Source organism: Triturus cristatus, chromosome 10, assembly GCF_964204655.1.
Source record: "Triturus cristatus chromosome 10, aTriCri1.1, whole genome shotgun sequence".
NCBI lineage: Eukaryota > Metazoa > Chordata > Amphibia > Caudata > Salamandridae > Triturus > Triturus cristatus.
The window spans coordinates 107,442,914-107,469,081 of record NC_140593.1 but is presented as its reverse complement, the minus strand read 5'-3'; the positions used below and the strand labels follow the sequence as shown (position 1 = coordinate 107,469,081).

At 47.7% G+C, this 26,168-nt stretch overlaps 1 protein-coding gene across 1 annotated transcript in view; it reads right to left on the bottom strand.

Annotated features, from left to right (window-relative positions):
• The window catches only part of ZCWPW2 (zinc finger CW-type and PWWP domain containing 2), a 1,218,481-nt gene that overhangs the window by 505,631 nt on the left and 686,682 nt on the right, over window positions 1-26,168 (bottom strand). The window contains exon 5 of the mRNA XM_085629962.1: window positions 805-866. Within this exon, the coding sequence (XP_085486088.1) occupies window positions 805-866 (62 nt within the window). The remainder of the gene's footprint in view (window positions 1-804; window positions 867-26,168) is intronic.

The window sequence follows — 26,168 nt, the reverse complement described above, 5'->3', positions numbered from 1 at the left end:
GATCCAGGCCTGGATACTTGGGGGCACTGCGGCGCCGGAGCCGACAGCGATGCTGGAGCCGCCGACAGTGAAGTCAGCAACCTCGCCGAGTTTGTGAGCATTGGAGGGGTGAACTTTCTTTGTTTGCGCCCTGCCTGCTGGGGAGTTTCGCAGCGGCGATTCAAAAGCCTGGGCTGCAGGGATGGATCTTAAGACAAACTTAGGACAGACTTAAGACAGACTTAAGACAGTCTTAAGACAGACTTAAGACAAACTTAGGACAGACTTAAGACAGACTTGACACAGACTTAAGACAGACTTAAGACAAACTTAGGACAGACTTAAGACAGACTTAAGAAGTCTTAAGACAAACTTAGGAGAGACTTAAGACAGACTTAAGACAGACTTAAGACAGACTTAAGACAAACTTAAGACAGACTTAAGACAAACTTAAGACAGACTTAAGTCAAACTTAGGACAGACTTAAGACAAAATCCTAACTTTACTACTACTAAATGCCTTCTGTGAATACCAAAAGTAGTACGTTTAGGATTTTGTCTTAAGTTAGTTCTGTGAATCGGGCCCTGCATTACCCTGTACACAAAAAGTCTGCATAGCAATGACAGCAACTGGATAATGTTAGAAACTTAGTTTTCCTAATATGTTTTGTCTGCCTATGTATCTTATTAACCTCTAACTAAAACAAAGAAGAGAAGTAGATTTTAAGGAATTTGTAAAACGACATATAAGAATTTTTTATTTTCAGTACAATTGCTTGCTATAAAACCACACAGGAAATATAATTTAGTTATGTCATATATTCACCTTTTGACATCATGAACTTCCGATATGCTTTTCTTTTCACTTTTTCTTTTACTAAATTTCACCTGATAAATGTAAGATACATATGTATGTATTATATAGTAAGTATTTAGCATCTACCTAACTCACATTATTTTTCAACATATACATTGTCAGCAAAAAATGTATTTCATGCATTAAATAGGGGAACACGGAACGCATCTCTTAAAGATCCTGGGTGCATTCATTTTAAAAGTGCTAGTGATTTAGCCTTACTGAGTACTATTACAGTTAAAAGTAAATTTAAAGGGAACGGTTGATTAATTGTAACACAGAATAATGGACCATACTCTTGATACAGCAAATCTTCTTAACAGAGGCAATGGTTGATAAAGGGTGCACTTACAGTGCTTCGAGAGACAATCTGGTACTCTGTTGAAAAGGCCTTAAAAGTTTACATTAAAGTGCACTAATCCTTTAGTAGATCAAGACATGTATGGAGTTTAGAAATGTAGTAATGAAAATTCACTTACCTGTAATCTTAATCCTCAATTACATGGTGTAGATTTTCTATTGCTAACTCCATTTAGGTTATATTTTTGAAAACAACATTTAAAACATGATATTTATGCCAAATCACATTCTGTCAGGGATATTAGGATCTGAGGAAAGAGAGAGATTGTTAGATTTATGTGAAATTGGACAAAACATTTAGGCCCTTTTTATAAAGTTACTGATTTTGATAAAGAGAATCCCAGATTGCAGCTTGTATCCAAGCACCAAAACCTGGCAATTATGAGTTTGAGCAGATGGAAAATTTCAGCAGGAGGGTTATTGTACTAGGAGGCAGGATGTGGGGGTTGAAGGATCGAGGCAGACTTGACCCAGTCTAGGGGAGCACTGTCTGCTCTGTCCTTGCTGCTGCATGGGTTGAATGGGGGCTGAGTGTGATACTACTCACAGCCCATGCAGCATGTGACAAATATCCGGTGTCCTCTGACGTGGAAATATTGGGTCTGGAGTCCGGGAAACCAATAATTCTGGGCCTTGGAGACACTCAGAATTGTAGATGAGGAAATTCCACCTGGTGTTCTCATTCTAGGATAGGACTGTCTTATCTTTTTATGTGCGGAGACTCCACACTCGTAAAGATACTACTCATAAATCCCTTTGTGAATAGCAAACAATCTGAAACTTACACAAAAGTATAACTTTACCTTTGTGAATCAGGCCCAGCATTCTCACCTTTAGTAAATTCCATAGGCATCAGACTCAATCAATCAATCAATCAATCAATCAATCAATCAATCAATCAATCAAGCATTTATATAGCGCACTACTCACCCAGAGGGTCTCAAGGCGCTGGGGGAGGGGGGTCCGCTACTGCTCGAACAGCCAGGTCTTGAGCTACTTCCTGAAGGCGAGGTGGTCCTGGGTCAGGCGGAGGTGGGTCGGGAGGGAGTTCCATGTCTTGGCGGCGAGGTAGGAGAAGGACCGTCCCCCTGTGGAGGCTCTTCGGATGCGGGGGACGGCGGCAAGGGCGTGGCCGGTCGATCGAAGCTGGCGTTTGGGAGCGTAGAAGTTGAGGCGGCTGTTGAGGTATCCTGGGCCTTGGTTGTGTAGGGCTTTGTGTGCGTGGGTGAGGAGTCAGAAGGTGATTCTCTTGTTGACCGGGAGCCAGTGCAGGTCTCTCAGGTGTCCGGAGATGTGGTCGCGCCGGGGGATGTCCAGGATGACTCGTGCTGAGGCGTTCTGGATCCGCTGGAGTCTCTTCTGGAGTTTGGCGGTGGTTCCGGCGTAGAGGGAGTTGCCATAGTATAGACGGCTGGTGACGAGGGCATGGGTGACCGTCTTCCTGGTCTCGGTGGGGATCCACCGGAAGATCTTACGTAGCATGCGCAGGATGTTGAAGCACGACGAGGAGACGGCGTTGACTTGTCTGGTCATGGAGAGGGAGGAGTCCAGGATGAAGCCCAGGTTGCGTGCGTGGTCTGTTGGTTTGGGTGCGCTGCCTAGGGCGGGGGGCCACCAGGAGTCGTCCCAGGCGGAGGGTGAGGAACCCAGGATGAGGACTTCCGTCTTGTCCGAGTTCAGTTTCAGGCGGCTGTTCTTCATCCATTCGGCTACCTCTTTCATCCCTTCGTGAAGGTTGGCTCTGGCGGTGGCGGGGTCGTTGGTGAGGGAGAGAATCAGCTGGGTGTCGTCGGCGTAGGAGATGATGTTGAGGTTGTGCTGGCGTGCGATGTCTGCGAGAGGGCTCATGTAGACGTTGAAGAGGGTTGGACTGAGCGAAGAGCCTTGAGGAACGCCGCAGATGACTTCGGTGGCTTCAGATCTGAACGGGGGGAGGCGGACTCTCTGTGTCCTTCCTGCGAGGAAGGAGGTGATCCAATCCAATGCTTTTTCCTGGATTCCGATGTTGCTGAGACGCTGTACTAGTGTACGGAGGCAGACAGTGTCGAAGGCCGCGGAGAGGTCTAGGAGGATGAGGGCTGCTGTTTCTCCGTTGTCAAGCAGTGTTCGGATGTCATCGGTGGCTGCGATCAGGGCGGTCTCGGTGCTGTGGTTGGCCCGGAAGCCAGACTGCGAGAGGTCGAGGGAACCGTTCGTCTCGAGAAAGGCGGCCAGCTGCTTGTTGACGGTCTTCTCGATGACTTTTGCAGGAAACGGGAGCAGCGAGATGGGGCGGTAGTTCTTGAGGTCGGTGGGGTCGGCTGATGGCTTCTTTAGTAAAGCTGTGAGTTCGGCGTGCTTCCAGCTCTCCGGGAAGGTGGCGGTGTCGAAGGAGGAGTTGATGATGTCCCGCAGGTGGGGTGCGATGACAGCGTCGGCTTTGTTGAAGACGTGGTGAGGGCAGGGGTCGGTAGGAGATCCGGAGTGGATGGAGTTCATCGTGCCGGCGGTGTCTTCGTTGCTGATCGGGATCCAGGCGCGGAGGGTGGTGGTGGGGGGCGGTGGTTCGGTCGTGGCGTGCGTCGGTTGAGTGCTGAAGCTGTTGTGTATGTCAGCGATCTTGTTGTGGAAGTAGGAGGCGAGGGAGTTGCAGAGGTCTTGCGAAGGGGTGATGTTGTTGTTTGCGGCGTTGGGGTTGGAGAGCTCTTTGACGATGGTGAAGAGTTCCTTGCTGTTGTGTGCGTTGTTGTCCAGTCGTTCCTTGAATGCGGTTTTCTTGGTGGCGTGGATGAGTTGGTGGTGTTTTCGGGTGGCGAGCTTGAGGGTGGTCATGTTGTCTGGTGTCGGGTCTCTGCGCCATGTTCTCTCGAGGGCTCGGCAGTTCTTCTTGGAGCTCTTGAGTTCGTCGGTGAACCATGGGGCTTTCTTGCTCGCGGGTCTGCTAGGCGGGGTCTTCAGAGGGGCGAGGTCGTCTGCGCAGTTGCTGATCCACTTCGCGAGGTTGGTGGCCGCCTGGCTTGGGTTCGTTGCGCTGGTGGGAGGGTTCATGCTCAGGGAGATTGCGAGCTGGTCGGCTGTGATCATGTTCCAGCTTCTGCGTGCAACCTGTTGCTGGTGGTGGTGGATCGTGGTCCTTCTGAAGCTGAAGTGGACGCAGCTGTGGTCCGTCCAGTGGAGTCCGGTGGCGTGGCTGAAGGCGATGTCCTTACTGGATGAGAAGACGGGGTCGAGTGTGTGTCCGGCGTAGTGGGTGGGGGTGGTGACCAGCTGTTTGAGTCCCAGGTTTGCGAGGTTGTCCAGCAGGGTGGTGGTGTTGCGGTCGTTGTTGTTCTCCAGGTGGAAGTTGAGGTCCCCGAGGAGGATGTAGTCAGCGGAGGGGAGGGCGTGCGGGCTGATGAAGTCGGCGATGTCTTCGCAGAATTGTGTACGTGGTTCCGGGGGTCTGTAGACGAGGGTGCCTCTGAGGGTGGTCTTGGGGTTGATGTGGACCTGGAAGTGCAGGTGCTCGGCGGGTGCGAGGGTGTCATCGGTGTAGGTTGTGATGCGGATGGTGTTCTTGTGGATGATGGCGATGCCTCCTCCGGTCTGGTTGATGCGGTCCCTTCGGATGATCTTGTAGCCGTCTGGGATGGCTATGGCGATGTCGGGCGCTGAAGATGCGTTCATCCAGGTTTCCGTGAGGAAGGCGACGTCTGGTGAGGTTGTGTCGAGCAGGTTCCAGAGCTCGATGGTGTGTCTGTGGATGGAGCGGGTGTTGAGCAGGATGCATTTCAGGTGGCTGTTGCTGTTGCTCGTCTTGGTCGGTGCTGGAGCGGTGCAGGTCTGGAAGCAGGTGAATTTGCAGGAGAGGCAGCAGAAGGGTCCGTGGGTGCGTCTCGGGGTGGCTCGGTGGCATCCCGGGATTCGGCCGGCGTTGAGTGCGTTGAGGGTGGCGGCGTCGTACGTCCGGCGGGTGGGCTGGGATCTGCGGGGGCCAGGGTCCTGGCGCTGGGCGTGGTCCAGGTGCGGACAGGCGCAGACGGGCTTACCTTTGGCGCACCTTCGGCGCTAAATCGGTGCTCCCGCTGCGCGGTCGCTCTGGGGGCGTCATAAGAAGGGAGCCGGGAGGGAGGGTCTGCTGGGTGGCGGGAGCGTGGGAACCAATCGGCTGGCGGGGGGGCGGGGCCGCAGGGAGGCAGCGGCGGGAAATCGAGTGCGGGCGTCAGGTGGCTCTACGGCGGCTGGGGCGCTTGCAGGAAGCGAGCGGCGCTGGTGAGGATAGCAGGTGGGTCAGCTGGTAGGCAGGAGACACCAGGAGCGTGGGGGCGACCAGGCCGAGGCAGGCGCTGTGGTCGCTACTCAAGTGGAGGCAGGGTCCCCTTAAGAAGGGAGCCGGGAGGGAGGGTCTGCTGGGTGGCGGGAGCGTGGGAACCAATCGGCTGGCGGGGGGGCGGGGCCGCAGGGAGGCAGCGGCGGGAAATCGAGTGCGGGCGTCGGGCGGCTCTACGGCGGCTGGGGTGCTTGCAGGAAGCGGGCGGCGCTGGTGAGGATAGCAGGTGGGTCAGCTGGTAGGCAGGAGACACCAGGAGCGTGGGGGCGACCAGGCCGAGGCAGGCGCTGTGGTCGCTACTCAAGTGGAGGCAGGGTCCCCTTAAGAAGGGAGCCGGGAGGGAGGGTCTGCTGGGTGGCGGGAGCGTGGGAACCAATTGGCTGGCGGGGGGCGGGGCCGCAGGGAGGCAGCGGCGGGAAATCGAGTGCGGGCGTCGGGCGGCTCTACGGCGGCTGGGGCGCTGGATTTGGAAGACTTCACTACAGTGCTCCGGTGCAATGCTAGGTGGGACCATGCAGCTTCGTGTGGGCTTTGTTCCAAACCAGTTGTGACAGAGTGGAGCCAATCATAACCACCACCCCTGCGCGCTGACATTAGTTTCTTTCTTTCTGCACCTTTGAATGTGGACCTGGAGCTCCAGTCCCTTGTTTGTCAGTTGATGAATTTTGCAAATTTGAATTCCAGTTTGAAAGGGAACGATATCTTCACCTAAAACTACAGGGTTCAAACCATGCTGTGACTATCAAAAGCAGGTGACAGTGACAAACCATCATGAGTTGTGCCTTTGGTGTTTGGGCTCAGGCTCTAAGTCTTAGATTAATGTGTCCTCAGGCACCCGGATGTGGTCTGGGACCTGAAGAGAAGCTATACGTTTCAGACCATCAGAAGAAGTAAGAAACTTCTTGTAAGTCGCACTCTAAGTGAAGGGCATGGACCAATCCCGTGGCACGACTTCTTGGCAATCAAAGTCATTCAGTAAATCAAAGTCCAAGGCAAAGAGGAAACACAAAAGGTAAAGTGGGACTCAACCACATCCCGCAGACTTCGATATAAAGAGAATCATCATAAAGCATCAAAGTGCCACTCAATCTTGCTCCTGATCTCTGACTGAGCAGCCAATCTCACCATCAATTCAAATGTGCCTCAAGTTTCCTGGGCCATCTGTGACACTATAGCAGGTTGAGGACTTTAATGAGGCCATGCTGAATATTTTTGGCACTCTTCTGGCTCCCACTGGCATGCCCTTGGGTCCAAGGATCTGCAGGCTACTGCTGGAAAATCCATCCTCTGCACCAACTGAGCCCATGAAACCTACCTCAGGTTCCGCACAGACTCAGGTGCGACAACCATTCTGGCTCCAAGACCAGCGCTGGTCCCTTTTCCATCGAAAAGAGTCACTGGCACCAGAGGTGGATCCACTAGTGACTCTAGGCTCTGCCCCCTAAGCCAAAACTGTCTGGACACCAACCAAGGTCTTGCAACCAGTTCCTGTACAACGTGATACAGACAATACACTTCCACAGATGTACCATCAAAAGCTCCAGCAGCTTTTTAGTTCTGATTCAGACCAGAGTTTGCAACCACTCAGATGTGCAGATGATGGGTATGATTTGCCTCATATTATGATGATAACAGGTTATACACGGATTAATAGGAGGCCACTGGGCCTAATACTTCCTCAAAAGCTGGGTTGATTTTCCCCCTGGGCCGCCAATGCAAGAGAGTGCTTCATTTGCTGTTGTAATCAAGCACGCTGCTGAAGTCCTGGACCAATAGCTACTGTCTGCTGAAGTTAAGACAAACATAATTACGGAGGTTATACAATCTGTGCCTGCTTCCTCTGAGCCCCTACTCCCATTCAACAAAGCCCAAATTGACATTCTTATGGGCACTTGAGCTAAGCCTTACTTTTTCCCACCGGGGAACACGCACTTATGAAAATGCCTTTTGATGGATCCAGCCTTTTTGGAGAGAATGCTGATTGTGGCTTGCAGTGCTTCAAGGAAAGCCGGACCAAGGTGTGTTCTTTGTGCCTATTGACACTGCCAGACAATATCCTCATCAATTTAAGCCTTCTGAGGTTACTGTAGAGGTATGGCATATGGGAAACGCTAGTTCCCATACCCCAGCTGCAGACACTTAATCACTTCCATGGCTGTCGATGGAGATCAGGCAGACGACTTGTAGGTCACCAATGGCACCAATTGTCTCAGCCTCCCTCCGCTGAGGCATCACCACCAACCATTTTAGTTTGCCATTAGTTGCGCACAACTACCCTGTAGGAAGCAGGATCTGACCTTTATTCCCATGGTGCTGTTTATCACACTCAACAGATGGATCCCACTGATCACCCAGCAGGGCTTTGGCCTTCCATTTCTATCCGACACACTACTGCTTCCTCATACAACGAAGCGGCTTTCAGAGCAGCACCTATCCATCTTACTGTAAGAAGTGTCAGCTCTACTGTGTACAGGGGCCATCGAGAGGGTGCAGTTCTGAGAAATAGGAATGTGTTCTTACTCCTGCTATTTCCTTATGCAGAAGCCTTGAACCTACAATAGTCATACTTTCCTGTGCCTGTCCACAGATGTTCCCTGCAGTACAGGGTCAGCCAGGAGCATTTTTAGTTCGGCATGCCCTCCTTTGGCCTTATCAGTGACTTTCTGGTGTTCCTGAATTTGGCTCACCACAATCAGTAGTAGTCCACCTTCAGGTGATGGCATATCTCCTGTCATCGTAGTGGTTGTCCATCAGCGAGCCAAAGTCACACAGGACCCCTTCTCTGAGGCTTCCTTTTATTTGTAGTTATCTTGCACATAGTGCAGTCCAGGGTCTTTCCTCCATTGCAGCGAGCCCAGGACATTTGTGCTGTGACCCCAGTGTTTCAGCCTCAGTTCTGGATCTCACTGAAAGTAGCTCCAAGACTTCTTGCCATGTTGGCCTCATGCATTTAAAGCAAACACAAGGAGATGATGGACGGAGCGCGGAAACTTTTCAGACAATCACCCCCGTCACAGATCTGGGTTGAATCCATCATCATTCTTTAGCTCACTTTGCCACCTCAGTTCAGACTCAGCTATGTGCAAATCAGTCTTGACCCTGTGCCTCTTGGAACAGTCCATCCCGAACTGCCAAGCCAGGTCTTCCCTGAACCGGCAACAAGCACCCTGGGACTGGTTTCTAGGTAGCACCCTTCATCAGCCAGGCTACCTTGAATCCAGTGGCAAAGTGAGCAAGGGACACACATCTGGGCATATCCTGCCAACTTAGGGTAAACAAAGCAAACACAAGGAGATGATGGAGCGCTGAAACTTTTCAGACACTCACCCCCAGTCACAGATCTGGGTTGAAATCATCACCATTCTTTAGCTCACTTCGCCACCTCAGTTCGGATTCAGCTGTATGCAAATCAGTCTTGACCCTGTGACTCATGGGAACCGTCCAGCCTGAACTGCCAAGCCAGGTCTTCCCTGAACCGGAAACAAGCATTGTGGGACCGGTTTCTGGGTAACCCCTTAAATCAGCCAAACGTATTTTGCTTTGTGCCACACTGTACTTTCACACAGAACCTGCAGTTGTTTTTATGTTCTGTTCTTTCCTGGGATTTTGTCTGCACATCATAAACAAGGTTGAACACCAATGCCCCTTGTTATTTTGTTCTAGTCAGGCCTCAGCACCTAGACAAAACATACAAATGCAGTTGTTGTTTTGGAACACATACTTCTGCCATATAAGTTTGCAGAAATAGGTAACAAGACACTTGGGTGTATATTCACAAGAACGTGTGCTAAACATCACCAAAAACTGCTAACACAACTTTACACAACGCAGCACATCACGGGAAAATAACCTCGTGTCAATGTGGAATTCACAACACGGCGGTACCATGCGATAGTCCGCCGAAAACACGGCCAATGTCTGCGATACAACTACCTCAACGGAGATAAAAACACAAACCCCAACGCGAAAAAAGATGTGATGGGCCAAAGCGCAATGAAGAAATCAGCGATAAGGAGCGCCAAGCCTGCAATACACACCAGGAAGGCAGGAAAAATCACTATAAAAGTAGAAAAAACACTCAAACACAAACTGACCAACACCCAAGCACCATGGAGGCAGCCGGAGCATGCGCAGAGGATGAGCGCAACCCCACAAGCACCCCGGACGACCAGCCTGGGACCTCAGGGACAGGGAAGGGCAAGGACAAGAAGAGGAAGACGAAGTTCAGTCCACAGGAAAACAGGACCTAGTCACGGAGGTGATGGAACACCATCAACAACTGTTCGTCACCTCCGTGGACAAGGTGAATTCTGTCGGAGAGCACAAGAGGTCAATGGATGAGGCCAAGAGGCGATGGATTGACATCAAGCGGAAGACCAAGGAGAAACTTGGAGCCAACCAGAAGGCAGCAATGCAGACTGGAGGTGGGAGCCCAGCACCACAGCTGGTGCTGGATGACATGGAGGAGCTGGTGTTGACAGTCGGGGTACCGGACACTGCTCGACAGGACACAACACAACCGCAACAGGGTGAGTGACCACCATGTACTGGGGGGACGGGCGGAGATGGCCACAAAAGCACACATGCACGATTAAGCAGAGCACAGTGCACACCCACAATGACTCTGGGTCATGGCCCTGATCCACAGACTGTCACAATGGACAATGCCATGCTCTCTGAGTGTCAACATGTACCATGCGGCTACATACATGTGGACACATTGTAATACACCATCTCCCCTTCACATTGCAGGGGCACTGTCAACACCTCCTGCAGAGCAGTCCCAGCCACTCTTCACTGATGATGAGGAGGACACCCCCAGCATCGACACCCAAGCCCTCCAAGACATCATTGACATCATCCGCAACTCACCTCCAGGATCAGGGCAGCCCAGATGCATCGAGGAGACCCCACCCACTACCCAAACCACCCAGCAGGAGACACCCACAGCCCCAGCAGTCTCCCAAGACCCCCAGGAACAACACATGGCCTTCCAACGCCATGTGCTGGAGGGCCAGAGGGAGACGGCTGAGCAGGTGCGGGTGGGGTTCAGCATCATGGCTACCAAACTGGACGCCATCCATGGGTGTATAGGCCCGCTCCATGGTCTCCAACGAGCCCTGACTGGCATCGCTGGAGTCATGAAGAACACCTGTCTGCTCAGAGTGGCTCCAGCGATGCCAGCCGTGAGCTGGCTCACATGCAGAGGCTCATGGAGGACATGGTGCGGATGGAGGCAGAAAGGATGGCAGCCACCGCTGCACATCAGCGAAATGTAGCTGGGAACTACCATGCCCTGCAGATCCTCATCATGGCATTGCTACCACAAGGCGGGGCGCAGATGAATGCTGCTGCCCCCACACCATCCACATCTCTGCCCCCTGGTGTGTCAGTGCCTCACAGTGCGGCAGGCGTATCCACTACAGCACCTGATGTGTCACTGCCACACAGTGTGGCCGACAATCCTCCTCCGGCCCCTGATGTGTCAGTGGCACACAGTGCCGCAGCCGGTACTGCAACACCCACAGGTGGGGCAGAGCACACATCCAAGGACGAGGACATGGATGGGTTTGAGTTCAGAAGGAGGCACTAGCATTCATTTCCGGCACCTGGCCTGTTTCTGCTTGGTGCCGCACATGGCCCCATGATCTTCCACTGACCCCCAATACACTCCGCTGCACTCACCTTGGACTGCGACATGGACTGCCATTTCCTGTTCGATGACCAATGACACGGCGCCCAGACTGCGGACTGTATCCTTCCTCTTCCGCAGTACTTGTCATACCCGGATGGACTCTGACTGGCCCTCCACGGGCCCATATTGTGTGGTCTGCTTGGCATGGTCCTGTACCGCTCCAGCTGAAAAACTCCACTGGATAGGCAATAAACATCCAGTAACGTACTGCTGTGTCATGTCTTTCATCATTCATGTATGAATGCATGGATGGATGTAGGGACAGTGATTCCCCTTATGTCAATGATGCTCATCTAGTGGGATGCCAGTCACAGTGTGCTACATTACCTATGGTGTTCCGGGTGCCTTGGACACTATAGCAGGGACACACGCATTAGTCACTTCCTTGTCTAGACATGGAATGAACCACGCCCAGAGCCCCCGAGTCATTGTTGCAAGCCCTGCGCTGGTCCCGCGTACGCCAGGCCAGACAACTCCACTTACGCTCCGAGGGGTGGTCCCACATAGCTACCTGTCGCAGGTGTACTCGCTGGTGGTGTGCAGGTCACTGGTCTAGTTGTCAGCATGTCGCGGCCACTCCCTGAGGGCAGGTTTGCACACACACCACACCCATCCCGCACAGGCGTCACAGGCCATGTGACCCTGCAAATATAAGATGCCGACAACGTCACATTCCCCTCTGCCGGTGGGGACTGGATGACGGACGCTCCAAGGATTTCAATCATAATGGGCCCATGAGTTGTTGCGCACAGGGTTAATGGCACCCGAAGCCTTGTGGCCGTCACAGGCCTACCACCACATGGTGCTGACTGGGGTTGCACAGGGTTAGTGGCACCCAAAGCCTTGCAGCTGTCACGGGCCTACCACCACGTGGCACTGACTGGGGTTGCACAGGGTTAGTGGCACCCGAAGCCTTGCGCCTGTCACGGGCCTACCACCACGTGGCGCTGACTGGGATTGCACAGGGTTAGTGGCACCAAAACAGCTGAGCCGGTGTGTAGCCTGCGATGATGACGTGTGCACTGATGTGGTCTCCGCCATTGATGACTCAGCATCATATGTGGGACCTGCAGGGCCGCGGGGCGGGTCCGCATGATGTGGACCATGCCATGGTGGCGGGACCGGGGCCTGGAGCTTGCATGGGCACGTGGTGTGCCCACTAATGGACACACCGGTGGCAGCAGATGAGAAGTGGGGCCTGGGTGCGCAGGGGCGGCGGTGTCTCTCTCGCTCTCCCTTCCCTCTCTCTCTCTCTCTCTCTCTCTCTCTCTCTCTCTCTCTCTCTCTCTCTCTCTCTCCATTCCTTTTCTCTCTGGCTTTCTTTCCTTCTCTGTTTCTCTGTCTCGCTCCTTTGATGTGCGCATGACACTCATCCTGATTTTGTGCTTTATTTTCCATGCTGTGATGTCGAGTTGTCCCTGAAGGACCCGACAGGAGTCTTCCGCATTGGTGTTTTGTGTTGTGTTTCAATAAAGTTTTTGGTTGTTGCTCCACCCATTTCTGGAGGTGAAAGCAACTGATACCTTTGTAACTGTTGAAACCACTGATAGACTTTACCATGTAGACATTCAAATTGAAGGTGACATTAAATGCACCATTAGTGCAATTTTAGGGACAACTTGACTCCGACTGGCCTCCCTCATTCATTCTAGCATCTCCTCAAGGCAAGGATGTGGCTCTACCTTCCTTTTCGTAGTTTGTTCTTGATGAGCCTAGGCATGCTTATGCTGCTGAATGGGCTTTTGCTTTGGCCCCTGCCCTTTACCGCAACCAGGCTGGTTGGGATAAGGATTCTGCTTGGCATGTTGTTCCCATACGTTTTACTCCACAGCCACAACCTCAGTATCTGATTAAATGTGACGCTAAAGCGTCAGTGAAAGAAATTCTTACTCAATTAGAATATGAGGGTGTAGTTGAACCCTATATCTCAGCCATTAATAATCCTCTTTTTCCTATTTTGAAACTGGATAGTTCATATCACATAGTTTTGGATTATAGATATTCGAACATTCATACTTGCAATTTTGCAGTGCAAAACACGTAAAGTACAGACATTCTATGACATCAATGGGTGTGCAGGGGCATTTCTTGTCTCCGTATAGGCCCAAGGACAATTCTGTTGTGGAGCGGAAGACCTGTGACTTAAAGCAATCTTTACTAGCAAGGGTATTGGTTACAGGCCATGGCGGGTTAATCACCTTTATGAGGTTCAACGTGCTCTTAATAACCTCCCCCGAAGATCTCTGGGTGGCCGGTTCCCGTACAAAATGCTCTTTGAGATCAAGATGTTTGTTCTGGACCTTGATGGTCTAGAAATTCTGGCAGCTGCTGCAATCTTTAACTTGGATACAACTGTGCTGTCTTACAGGATCTACAAAATTGTTGTGACGCACTGGCTAAGACCAATTTGCCTTCGACTCAGCCTTCTGATGCAGAGCCTCTGATTCCTGTTTCTGGCTAGCTTCCTAAAGATCGTGATCTGGCCTGTGAAAAGGTTGCAATCCTGAAACAATTTGGTCTCTCCTACTGTGCTCCTGTTCCAGTACTTGTTCTTCAGGGTATCCGAACTGTGATTTTACTTCCGCTTTGTCTCGAATGAACATGTCAAGTTACACCATGTGGCTAATACTCAATAGTATGCCTCAGAGTGTCTCCAGACAGGATATTCCTTTACAGCCTGTGAGCTCCATTCCTGCTGATCCTCCCCGGCTGCCGGAGGAGGATGTTGAGTCTTCAGTTGCCCTGGTACCTGTTTTACCGTCTTCACACTTAACTATGGAAATTGTTTCTTCTGATCCACCTGTTGAGGCCCCTTTGGGAGTGCATGCCTCAAACTTACATCCAGAATCCCAGCCTCCATTATTCCAGCTGAGTTCTTCTGGTTACTATATCGATCATTCTGCTGGCTCCACATCCCTCCTCTCATAAAATGAAACAAGACCCGTCACTTGTTAACATTTCAGCGGTCCCCATCACTGATGGAATTGTATGGGATAAAGTACCATGTCCTGCAACCGCGATTCCTAAGAAGGTCGGGAGTGTTGTGTTCTGGGGTGTCTAATCACTTGTTCCTCTGTGATTGAGTAGGAGGGCAAGTGAGATACTATAGCTAGTCGGTCCCGGGCTCATATGTACCTAGGTAGTAAGACAACTCGGTCCCTGCCTACTAAGGTCCCATGATCCGAAGCATAGTTCTGTGACTCCGCAGAATCCCTGCAACACTGTTGTAAATTGAAACTACGATGTGATTAAGCATTTACTAAAGACATGAATTCTCCTGCCTTACACATGTCTCTTTCGTTATGTTGACTGAAGTTTGGACTCCATTTTGTATTGTCATGTCTCCACGTGCTCAACACGAGGAGAGTCCTATCTTTGTGTTAGTTGCTCTTGTAATCTGCCTAGTAACAGTCTATAAATAGTTCCTTTGTCCGTCTGGCGCATGCCCAGACTTGACCACATCTGTTATCAGTTAGTCCTTGCTTGACCATGTTTTCGCGGGCTCAAGGAGTATGTCAGCTCCGCCCACATATTGATCTTGTATTGAAAATGTCCATAAAAGGTAACATTCTTCGCCTCATGTTGTATCCTCCCACTTATGAGCCCCTCTGTTGTGTATAAAAGGGGACCGTGTACGAAAGTTCTTTGTGCTACTCTATGCAATACTGAAGGGTGTTGTATGGATTGTAGGACCACCCTTAAGGGTTAATAAACTCTGTCTTTGTACTTTGCAGTTTCCGTGCCAACTTCCTTATAGATTCCATTACAGGAGAGCGAACCCTTGTGTCCTGCGGGCCTAGCTGGGGCCTGTATTCATCAACACGGTGTAACACGGGATTCCTGTATGCCTTTCTGACTCTGCCTCTCGAGTGCACAGGTCTGAAGAAAGTCAGGAACAACCAGGCCCAAGTAATCCTGTGGCCCTGGACTGGGCCAGGAGAGTATGGTAACTGGAACTTTTGTACATGACCGTCTGCCCTCCGATCAGGCTTTTACTTTGGGAAGGCCTTCTGTTGTGGCAGCACAGCAGGGCTCTCTACCCGAGATGTACAATCCTCACCCCCGAACACCCAAAAAGAAGCTGATCAGCCACCAGGTGATTTTTGGTGTGATCAATGTAAATGCTTAAGGCTCTTTTTTGGTCCACCCAAGAGAGTTTCTCCTCCTCTTTTGAAGCATGAGGTGAAGCAAAAAAAAGCTAGGATGAGACGGATTTCCCAATGTGAAAAGAAACTATGATATTTGGTAAAAAGACTGTTTTTATCCTCAACTTCAGTTTGGGAAAAGGGTGGTGTAGTGCAGCTGCACTGCAAAAGCCCTGTTATTAACTACTGCAACGAGCTGAAGTAATCGCGATGAGTAACATAGCTTTTAGTCCCAGAAGACATAACAAGCAGCTGTGAATCTCCTCTATGAGACAACACATGAAAAATGTCGGGAACACCTGCATACGTGCGGATTGAGCAGCGGCAGTTGATGGCATTTGACTTGCCAACCGAAATGGTTGATGTCATCTGGCTGCTAGTATCCCTTCTGTCTATGCAAGGCACTGGGACAAATGTGTGGCCTATGGTGGAGTCCACAGAATATATCCTCTACAAGCCAAACTGTTGGATATTTTATAATTTGTTTGCCTTTGGCCCAGAAAGGACTTGTTATGGGCATTATGAAAGGTTACTTATCGGGCCTTTGGCTTTTCTATGTTTACCGGACCAAACACCCTTTTTAAAACCACCTTTTGTGATGTGGTTTATTAAAGGTTTAACACACATTTTCCTTTCCAAACCGTTTGTGATGCCACGGTGGAACTTTAATTTGTTCCTGACATTTCTCATGTGTAGTCCCTTAGAGCAGATTCACAGCTGCTTGTTATGTCTTGTTATGTCTTCGGGGACTAAAAGCTATGTTCCCCATTGCGATAATTCCCATAATCCAAGCAAGAAAGAATTAAAGCCTGGACCATGAGTCTCCTTGCTAGGGGAGGTAGAAGAGACAGAACCTTCCAGAGCGTCCTAAGGATTCCGTAGAAGGTGGCCGCTAATTTCAATGTTTGGTGTTTGAAATTCAACTCACAATCCAACCAAAAACCCAGACTTTTTATCTGGTTTTTGGGGGTGGGAACAGGGACAAGACAAGCAGGCCACAACAATCTTGACTTACAAATTGAGGAATACCTAAGATCATCAACTCTGTTTAATTTTTACAAGCATTTGCAATGCAATAGGTCTAGCATTTGTGAAAGTTAGAGCTGTTGGCATTGAAAATGACTATGCTTTTTACTTTTGCATTTTTATTTGCAACAATAAATAGACTCCTCGCACGCAAAGGTACCCATTAATAATCAACCTATATGCAATATTATAGAGCAGGCTATCCGGGAATTAGAACAGCATTGGACTGTAGTTTTGCTACTGCATAACTTGAAATAAATACTAGACTAATTTTAAACTTTCCTAAACGTATCTTAAATGTGAACTCTTGACCAGCAACTAACAAAAGATGTCAGGGGCGAGCGCTTAACTCACTGACTTATCTTACACTGTTGTTCTGACAGCTAAAAACGGATATGGTGTGGTAAATAATTTAATTACCGGGACTTAATTTGGTACAGAAACATAATAAAACAGCTCAGTAAATAAGAGGCAGAATCCGTGGTATTAGAGGTTCGGAATGGGCTTTATTCCAATGATCGATTATAATCGGTTGCTCCAAGTTCCGTCACCACGAAGGTTCAGGAAGTGAAGTACATACATTATTGACAAGAAATGACTTTTATAGAACATATATTACAATGAAGCGAATGCGGTAGGCGTAACAATTGATAAGGAAAATGACGATTCACATGCGTAACCGAAAATGGGCGTAATGAGGAGTAAAAAGGAACATAATTGGTTATGATGTCATATATAGGTGGATCTATAAGATTATACTTGGCATAGATGCGTGCGCAGCAGCATGACGTGTGATTGACGTGCAACTAGGGGGTGAAGGGGACTTGACATTTAGCTCTACATGTGGAGACAAGAAGTCTGGAGGGTCAAGTCAACCTAATCCCAAATCATATCTAACATCCTATGTTTAAAGAACTATGTTATCCACAAAGGGAGGACTCTTGGGCAAAATCTATTCTATACTGACTGTGTGTGCGTGCACAAGCGTCTAAGTGTCTGAGTATCTATATGAGATGCAAGGGGCAGAAACCTTCCATGGTAACAGGGCTATGAATTACTTGCATGAGGACAGAGAGGCCGGGCCCTTTGCTCGGTAGCTGAAAAGGAAATGTTTACTTAAACTACTAGACAGGAATGCATCAGGCAGGGAACGGAGCAGATAATTTCGAAGGTGAAATACAGTTTTTGGCAGGCAGCAGGCTGATGTCAGGCTTCGTGAGCCGCACAGAGAATGAGGCAAAGTTCATGGTCACAGTTGCAGGCTCAGACTGGAGCTGTCAGAGGCAGAGAGCAGAGAAAAACTTGATGGCAGAATCGGGCCTACTCGCCTGAACTGCAAAAATGGAGTAACTGAGCCATATAAAGTCGGTGGCCTTTCGTACTTAGGAATTGAATATCCAGCCCATTCATGGCGGATCTGACAGAGGACATGTTGACGGTGGACGCACATGTGTTTGCGTCTTCAGAACTAGAACTGGAGGGAACATACATGTACTTGTGATTCATACATGGAACCGTTGGGGTCCAAGATAGGGGACATAACTGATCGGAAAAATCCATATTTCCACATTCCCTCCTTGTCCCCTACTTGCCCGTTAAGAGATATCAATCTTCATCAATCCATTGATCTGTTCATATAACATCATTTGTTCTTCTTTCTTCTTCCGTGACGAATGAATTCTTGGTGGTGGAATACACGATGTGGCCCACAGATCGCTGGTCCACATTGTAGACATAGACAGCAACTGAATAGTATGAGAAGGCCAATACCTAGGAAAGATAGGACCTTCCATCCAAAGGTAGATAATACACTCCAAAACCAACCGGACCAAGTCCAGGTGCCTGGATTCTGGTGTATCTGGCTTACAATCTTATGAAGGCGAGTTATGGCCTTATATACAGATGGCGAATTTTCTGGTATGAAAATGCAACAGCTTGATCCGATGACCCTACAAGCTCCGCCCCTATCAGCCAGGATGACGTCAAGGACAAGACGGTTTTGAAGCACAACAATCCGCATAGCAGACTGCTCTTCTGTTAAATTGCCTAAAGCGGAAATAGTTTCATTCACTACTGCTTCAAGGGTTCTAGTTAATCTACGTATCAGCTTACTATTAGTAACAGTACCTATATAGGGAAAGAGACCCTTATTGAAATCTGTGTATTTTTCCCATGCTGTTTCAGTGTAATCGACTATCGGGAGATCTCTCCTTACTCTACTATTTACTAAATGAATATTTCTGTGATAATCAGGAGGAGCTAAAAAAACAGGTGGCAAAAGGAATCCAATATAGCAAGTACCATCCCAGTCTAGAGGCAAACGTACATATGCCGTCTGACCACATATGAAATAGGAATGGCGGGAAGCTCTAAATGTGGACTTGCCTTGATCACTAAACTCTACTACAGTCGTGCATTTACTATGGCCCATATGTATGGAACCATTTTTTCTTACACATAGTTCACCCTTTACTGGAAATATTGACATAGCGGGCAAAATTGGAGTAGCTTCGGATTCGACATTTAGGATCATAAGATTAAGCGTGAAATTACCTAATCCATACACTTCATTTTCTAGATCAGTTCCTGTTCTCTGGGGAAGTCCCTCCTTGTTGGGGTAGCAGACCTTAAGCAAAATTAAGTTCAAATTTCCCCATATCCAGTTATCTTGATAAACTGCAGAATTCGAATCTAGAGAATTAATTAAACTAAACCATGCTCCACAGGAGCCGTTGTGTGTGAACGGGTATGGAAAGAGAGGTAAAATTCCTTTATAATTCTGATAGGGAGGGAGTCGGCCACATATCCAACAATTTGTAGCATTGCTAACCTGATGGGAATGATGTAACATACTAATAAAAGTGTTATTGCGCAGCGCAAATCTATAAGACAACTCAAGCGGAGGTAATTCACTAAAAGAATGTTCAGCAGTAACATTGTAAACATGTCTAGAAATAGGATAATATATGTGCAACAATATACTTGCAGTAATTATTAAAAGACTTAAGAAAAACAAAATTAATAGCGTCATTATGCAATGGCTACGCAGTGATTTACAGTACGCATGTCGTTTCAACATTTTTCGCGATTTTCCATGATTCAGGTCTAAGGGATACATGTCGGAGACAGATTCAACCGCTTCACCTTGGAGAGGACTTAAACAATCAAATCGTCCGACGGTTTAGGCCTGAGTTTCAGTTTATAAAGTTCCTGACTGTTGGCCTCAGCCAAAGGTAGTTTTGAGTCAATGGGTGAAGACACACGAGGTGGGCTATTTACATCTGAAAGAAGTCCATGAAATTTCTTGATATGACTTGAATGCACCCATCCTTTTCTGCCTTCGATCTTCACGGCTGTCCTTGTGGTGAGCAGGACCAATTTGGGTGATTTCCACCTGGGCTCCAGCTGAGTCTTTCGGTCGAAATTCCTCACAAGAACGAGGTCCCCCGGAACTACGTCAAGGGGTTTCACCTCAGTGTTGTCGGGAAAGGCTGCAGCTACCTGTGAACGACAAGATTGTAGTGCAGACATCAAGGAAGCCAAGTAATCTGTCAGCATATTACAGTCAATATCAGTTATTTTTCGTGGCATAGGCGTCCCCCACATATTTGGTGGTCTGCCTAAGATCACTTCATACGGGGATAGCCCTGTTCGAGAGTGTGCTACCATTCTCGTGTAAAAGAGTGCAACTGGTAGTGCTACTACCCAGTCGACACCTTTCTCCCTGCATATTTTGGACAATCTAATTTTCAGGGTCTGATTATGTCTTTCTACGAGACCTGCTGCCTCAGGGTGTCGGACACAGTGGAATTTCCACTGATAACCTAACAGAAGTGAAACATGTTTCATTAATTCGGATGAGAACGGCTGGCCGTTATCTGAGTGAACAACACGTGGTAAACCGTATCGTGGGAAGAATTCTCGAACCAACTGTTTGGCAGTAGTCGGGGCAGTGTAATCTGAAACCGGGTATGCCTCCGTCCAACGGGAAAGAGCACAAACAACTACAAGAACATATTTGAATCCTCGACATCGTTCCATCTGAATATAATCCATCTGGAGGACTTCAAAAGGGTGATCAGGAGGATGAAATCCACCCTGTTCTACGGGAACACTTTTTCCTGGGTTGAACTGGCAACAGATCATACAGGTACGGACCTTTTGTTTCGCTGCTGCTCGTAAATGTTTATTGAACCAAATGTGTTGAATGCTATCTAGCATAGCTTTTTCTCCTAGATGTGCTGGACTATGTATAGTGTTAATTATAACTTGGACCATTGAATCAGGAAGGAACCACACAGACTTTTCCTTCATCATCCATCCTTGATCCGTTTGGATCCCTCCTAATTCGGTCCATTTCTTTATTTCATCTGGTGTAGCATGTGTCTGGATGTCAATTACGTCAAAAGTAGGATCTTTAACTGTCATACAATGTGTCGGCGTCGGGACTATTGTCTTTGTCATGTCGGATGTTTGTGTTTGAGCAGTCTGTTTAGCTGTTCTGTCGGCTAGATCATTGCCTTGAGAAATGATATCAGTGACTTTCGTATGAGCTTTACATTTCATAATTGATATTGCAGTCGGTAGATGTATCGCATCCAATAAAGCATGAATGAGGGGTCCGTGCTGAATGTGGGCACCGTGGGAAGTTAAATAACCTCTCTCTCGCCACAGCACGCCGAAGTCATGTACAACTCCGAATGCATAACGTGAATCAGTGTATATGTTGACTTTTTTATTTGTGGCTTGAGTACAGGCTTGTGTCAGAGCGATGAGCTCTGCGGCTTGAGCTGACAAAGTATTTATACGATTTGTTTCAATGATTTCAGTATCTGTTGTGACTGCGTAAGCAGCCACTAACTCTCCTGTATTTGTTCTCATACATGAACCATCTACATACAATGTCAGGTCTGGATCTGACAATGGGACATCGGTTAAGTCTTGTCTGGGTTTCGTCGTTATAGTAATAACTTCAATACAGTCATGGGCTAGTGGGTCTGTTCCGATTACTGGCAAAAGTGTGGCAGGATTCAATGTGTTACAGCGTCTGATTTCTATATGTGGCTGGAACAATGTAAGTTCGTACCCTGTAAGTCGCGCTATAGTCAAGTGTTGTGTTTGCGTTCTATTTACAAGAACCTCTACTGCGTGAGGTACTTGTACTGTCAATGGATGTCCTAACACTATGGCATCGCTTTGTCTGATTGCTAAAGCTGTCGCTGCCACTGATTTTAGGCATGCAGGCAAAGCCTGAGCTACTGGATCTAATGTACTAGAAAAATAAGCACATGGTTTGTGTGCTCCTGCTTGTTCCTGTGTGAGTACTGACAAGGCAGTACCTTCGCGTTCTGTAACAAAGAGTGTAAACTGTTTTCTGTAACATGGCGTTGCTAAAACAGGTGCTTGACATAAGGCTGTCTTTAGGCTTTCAAAAGCTTGTGTATGTTCTTGAGTTCAAGGGAGGACAGTCGATGTGGCTGCCTCCTGTGTTGTCAACTGAATGAGCGATTTTGCTAGAAATGCATACTGAGGGATCCACTGCCTACAGTATGAAGTGAGGCCTATGAAAGCCCGTACTTCCTTTTGTGTCTTGGGTATTGGCATGTTAGCTATTAACTGAATGCGGTCGGGTGTAAGCTGCCTTCCCTCCTTGGACAGCGAGTGTCCAAGATAAACGACTCGCTGGACACAGAATTGCAGCTTAGAAGGGGACACCTTGTGTCCCTTTTCAGCTAGAAATTGTAAAACTGTCAGTGATCCTTTCTCACATTCGGGTTCGCTTCTAGCGGTGATCAACAGATCATCGACATATTGAAGCAAGGCAGTGTTAACTGGCATGTGGATACTGTCAAGTTCTCGTTTCAGTGCTTGGCTATAGATGCTGGGGATTTCTGTAAATCCTTGAGGTGCGCGTGAGAATTTAAAGCTACGTCCATTTAAACTAAATCCGAACAAATATTGGCTTTCCGGATCTATTGGGACGCTGAAAAAGGCATTTTTAAGATCAATTACAGTAAAGAATGTTGCTTCGGAATCAATGGCTGTCAATAATGACGAGATATCAGGGACCACAGGGAATTGTGGCACAATGCACTTGTTTAATTCGCGCAGATCAATAACCAATCGATATACTGGCGGGGCCTTTGGATCTGTTCGTTTAAGAATCGGAATTATTGGTGAATTACATACATTGGAGTCTGTTTCCACAACTACTCCTTGGGCAATGAGCTCGTCAATGATTTGCAGCAAAGCCACTACAGCATCTGGTGGTAACTTGTATTGTCGCATTCGTGGTAGTACCACTCCTGCCTTTAATGTGACTCGATATGGTGTAATATTCATGCAACCAACATCAGTAGGGCCTTGTGCCCATAGATGTGTAGGTAAAGTCTGCAGTCGGGGATCCATGTCCCTAGATACATAGTGACCTTTAAAATCACGTAAAAACAATCTTACTCCTTCCGGAGAACAACATATTATAGCTCCTAGAGCTTTCAGTGTTTTTATTCCTAACAGATTTTCTGGACATGATTTAGTAAGCAATAAATCTGTAGTTCGGGTCAAAGGTCCTATCGTAAGTGGAAGAGGTTGTGACACTTCATTAACAATAGGTTTTCCTGAAAAACCAAGGGAAATATTCTGAGAGCCTGAGAGGGGTGCCCCTGGAACTTCACTACGTTTTATGGTTGTTCGACTTGCCCCTGTATCGAGTAAAAATTTTCTGTCTTGGCCTAATAATTCACTATGTACATAAGGTCCTTCTTGATCTACAGGGATCTCGATAAGGGGTAAGTCAACTTCCCTCTCTAGGCTGGTTCATGCGTATCGTTGGTAATCAGGATAGTCGTACTGTGCGGTCTGGTACAGTTGTCGTGTCGTAGTTTGTGTGGCAGCGACGGGCAGCGCTGGTGCAGCTGGCACAAACTGTACAGACTGTGGTGGAGCTGGCATGGACTGTGCGTGCTGCGGGGCTCCTTGTTCATTCTGATCCTGTCTAGGTGGCCGTGGTCTTTCTTTTGTATTACCTATGGCGATATTATGTTTCAAAACTGGACAATCGTGTACGTAATGACCTGGCTTTTTACAATAATTGCATGTCCCTTTTACAGGTCCCGCTGAATCACCGGAATGTGTTATACCCTTTTTATGTCCTTCAGCTGGAACTGTCTGAGAAACTAGCATTTTCATTTTCGTGTCTTTCATGCGTCTGTGTTCATGTTCTTGTTCCTCTCTAATTCTATTGTGATGGTACTGTAACATTTGTAACATTTGTGATGGAGTGTTACCTTGCCAGGTACTCTCGAATTTTAATACTCTATTCTTTACTTGGGGCAGGGCATTTTCTACTAATTTTGTTACAAACAGATGCGGGTATGATTCGCTACTTGCTTTTATGCCACTATTTATACCAAAACATTTTTCAAATCGGGCATAGTAATCACTAGTATCTTCATCTTGCTTCTGTTTACAGGCTGAAATTGTACCCCAATCTTCCTTTTTCGTAGTTAATAAACGTGGCAGTACCTGTACTAATAAACCTGGTAGTGCTTTAGTTTTATCCCCAAGTCCTGCTCCTGCAGTTCGGGCCCTTTCTTCTGCTTCTAATGCTGACCATTCTATCTTTTGGTCTCATACCTCCCACTCTTTTTCCCTGAGTTTCTCATAAATGCCAGCAGGCATCAATACCTTTAATATTGTCATAATGTCGGGATAGGTATACTCTCCCATGAGTAACATGTCTTTAATTTCTCGGTGAAAACCCGCTGGATCTTTGTCATGACTGGGTACCACTTTCTTCATTTCTAACAATTCTATTTTCGATATGGGCGTGTATACAAATACGCGTTTAAACTCATTGTCCTCGCCCTTTATTGGGTGTACTTCTCGTAAAGGATTCTGTCTGTCCATGTAATACGTGGTTCTTTCCTTAATGGGTAGTGAAACATGTTCTGAACATACAAAAAGAATGTACTGCTTTTTTGATTCTAGTATTTCTTTAATTAATTTAGTACCTGAACCTTTCCATCTATTCATGAGTAATTCAGTCAATATATCAGGTAAGGGACCAGGGTCCGAATGCTGACTCTGATATAGTATAAGGAGTTGTTGAATCATATAAATCCCAGCTAAACGCTGTTCATCTGGGGTGAGATTCAAAAATGTGCGTGCTACTGTATCATCACTATATTTTCCGGGACTGTCCACCCAATGGACAGCTGACCTAGCTAAATCTTGTTCATCCATAGAATCGAGAAAATGATAACCCCTTCGTTCTCGGAGTAATTTGTCGGCGGCTTGGAACGAATGCTCGTTAGACCTTATATTAATTATAGGTATTTGGAAATTCCTGTTATTATCTGGACATATCGGACGTATCGGGTCAATAAGACATCTATTACTATTACAAGCTCTTCCTCTACCTACATAGGCTATGGTGTCTGACTGTCCTGTGGGCAGTCCTGATCCTTCTTCCTCGCTTTGTTCGAACTGGTCTACCGCTAATCTTTCTTCGTGTAGGCGTTCTATTTCTTTTCGGATCTTTCGGCACATGGCTATTATACAATTCTGCTTATCATGTCTTCCTTCTGATATATTCTGACTCCATCTGGTAAGAATTTGCATTGCTTCCGGGTCTACCCCTGGTCGGTCTTGATTTCTGATCACACAATTTATGAGGAAACGTAACAGTTCCCCCTGTATCTCCACTTTCTGGTATTCCATAGCTCTGTTAATACTTTCAGAATCTCGCCCTGTTTGAACAAAATGATATATATTATCTAGATGCGCAGTCATTCCTGGTAACTTCACTAAATACACCGCGGCTCGTCTGATACGTAATGATGCCATGATCATTTCGTCCTCTTTGCCGGGCACAGGGTCATATCTACAATCTACAAGAAGTTCCTTAAGCGTACGGGCATTTATGAGTTTGGGGGTACGTGAATGTGCTGACTCTTGAAAGGTAAGTTTATTTATTCTGGGTGGCGTAGAAAAAATGTTGCTAGTACCTCCCGTAGCCCCATCTGGGGTGTCGGGCGTGAAAGGATTCGTTGAACGTGATACAGCAACTATAGGTGTGGACACAGCTATAGAAGTAGCTGTAGGAACAGATGTAGAAACAGATGTGCTTGCCGGAACTTGTTGCTGTAGGGATACGGGTACTGGATCTTGGCGTTGAACCTCCCTGGCAGACGGTCTATGTGGGGCGAAATTAGCATACTCGGGAGCTGCGTCATCTAAATATGAGGAAAGAAAAACATCTTCTGCGGTTCTAGGATGCCCCTTAGGATGTACCTTTATTGGAAACAATGGGGTTGGCAAGTCTTTTGGTATCTCTGGAGTAGCCTTAGGTAATCCTTCGGCCAGAAGGGGATACATACCATTCATAAGGGCATTTCTTTGTCTGTCTACTTGTTCTGATTTCACTCGGATACCTTCTTCAATTAATAGATTTTCTCGAACTTTATTTGAACTCTCTTTATTCTTCTCTTCCTGTCGGAGTGCTTTTTCTGTACGTCTATGAGATTCTTTACGCCATAACTCAACGGCATCTTTCTGTGACTGTCTGACTTTCCTTTTCCATAACTCTTCCTCGACTTTCATGATGCACTCTGCATCCCAGGTCCCCGCTGCGGGCCACCTCTGACTTTCTGGTAATTCCTTGGTGTAGTCTACCCATAAATCAAGAAATAATATAGCGTCTAAGCCATGTTTATGATACATGAAGTATCCTGGAGTGTCCCTAGGAGGAATAGGAACGGCTTCTTCGAGTACCCCTTTTCTTGTTGTGATCTGTCTTAATTTTGAAAAGAGCGGCATA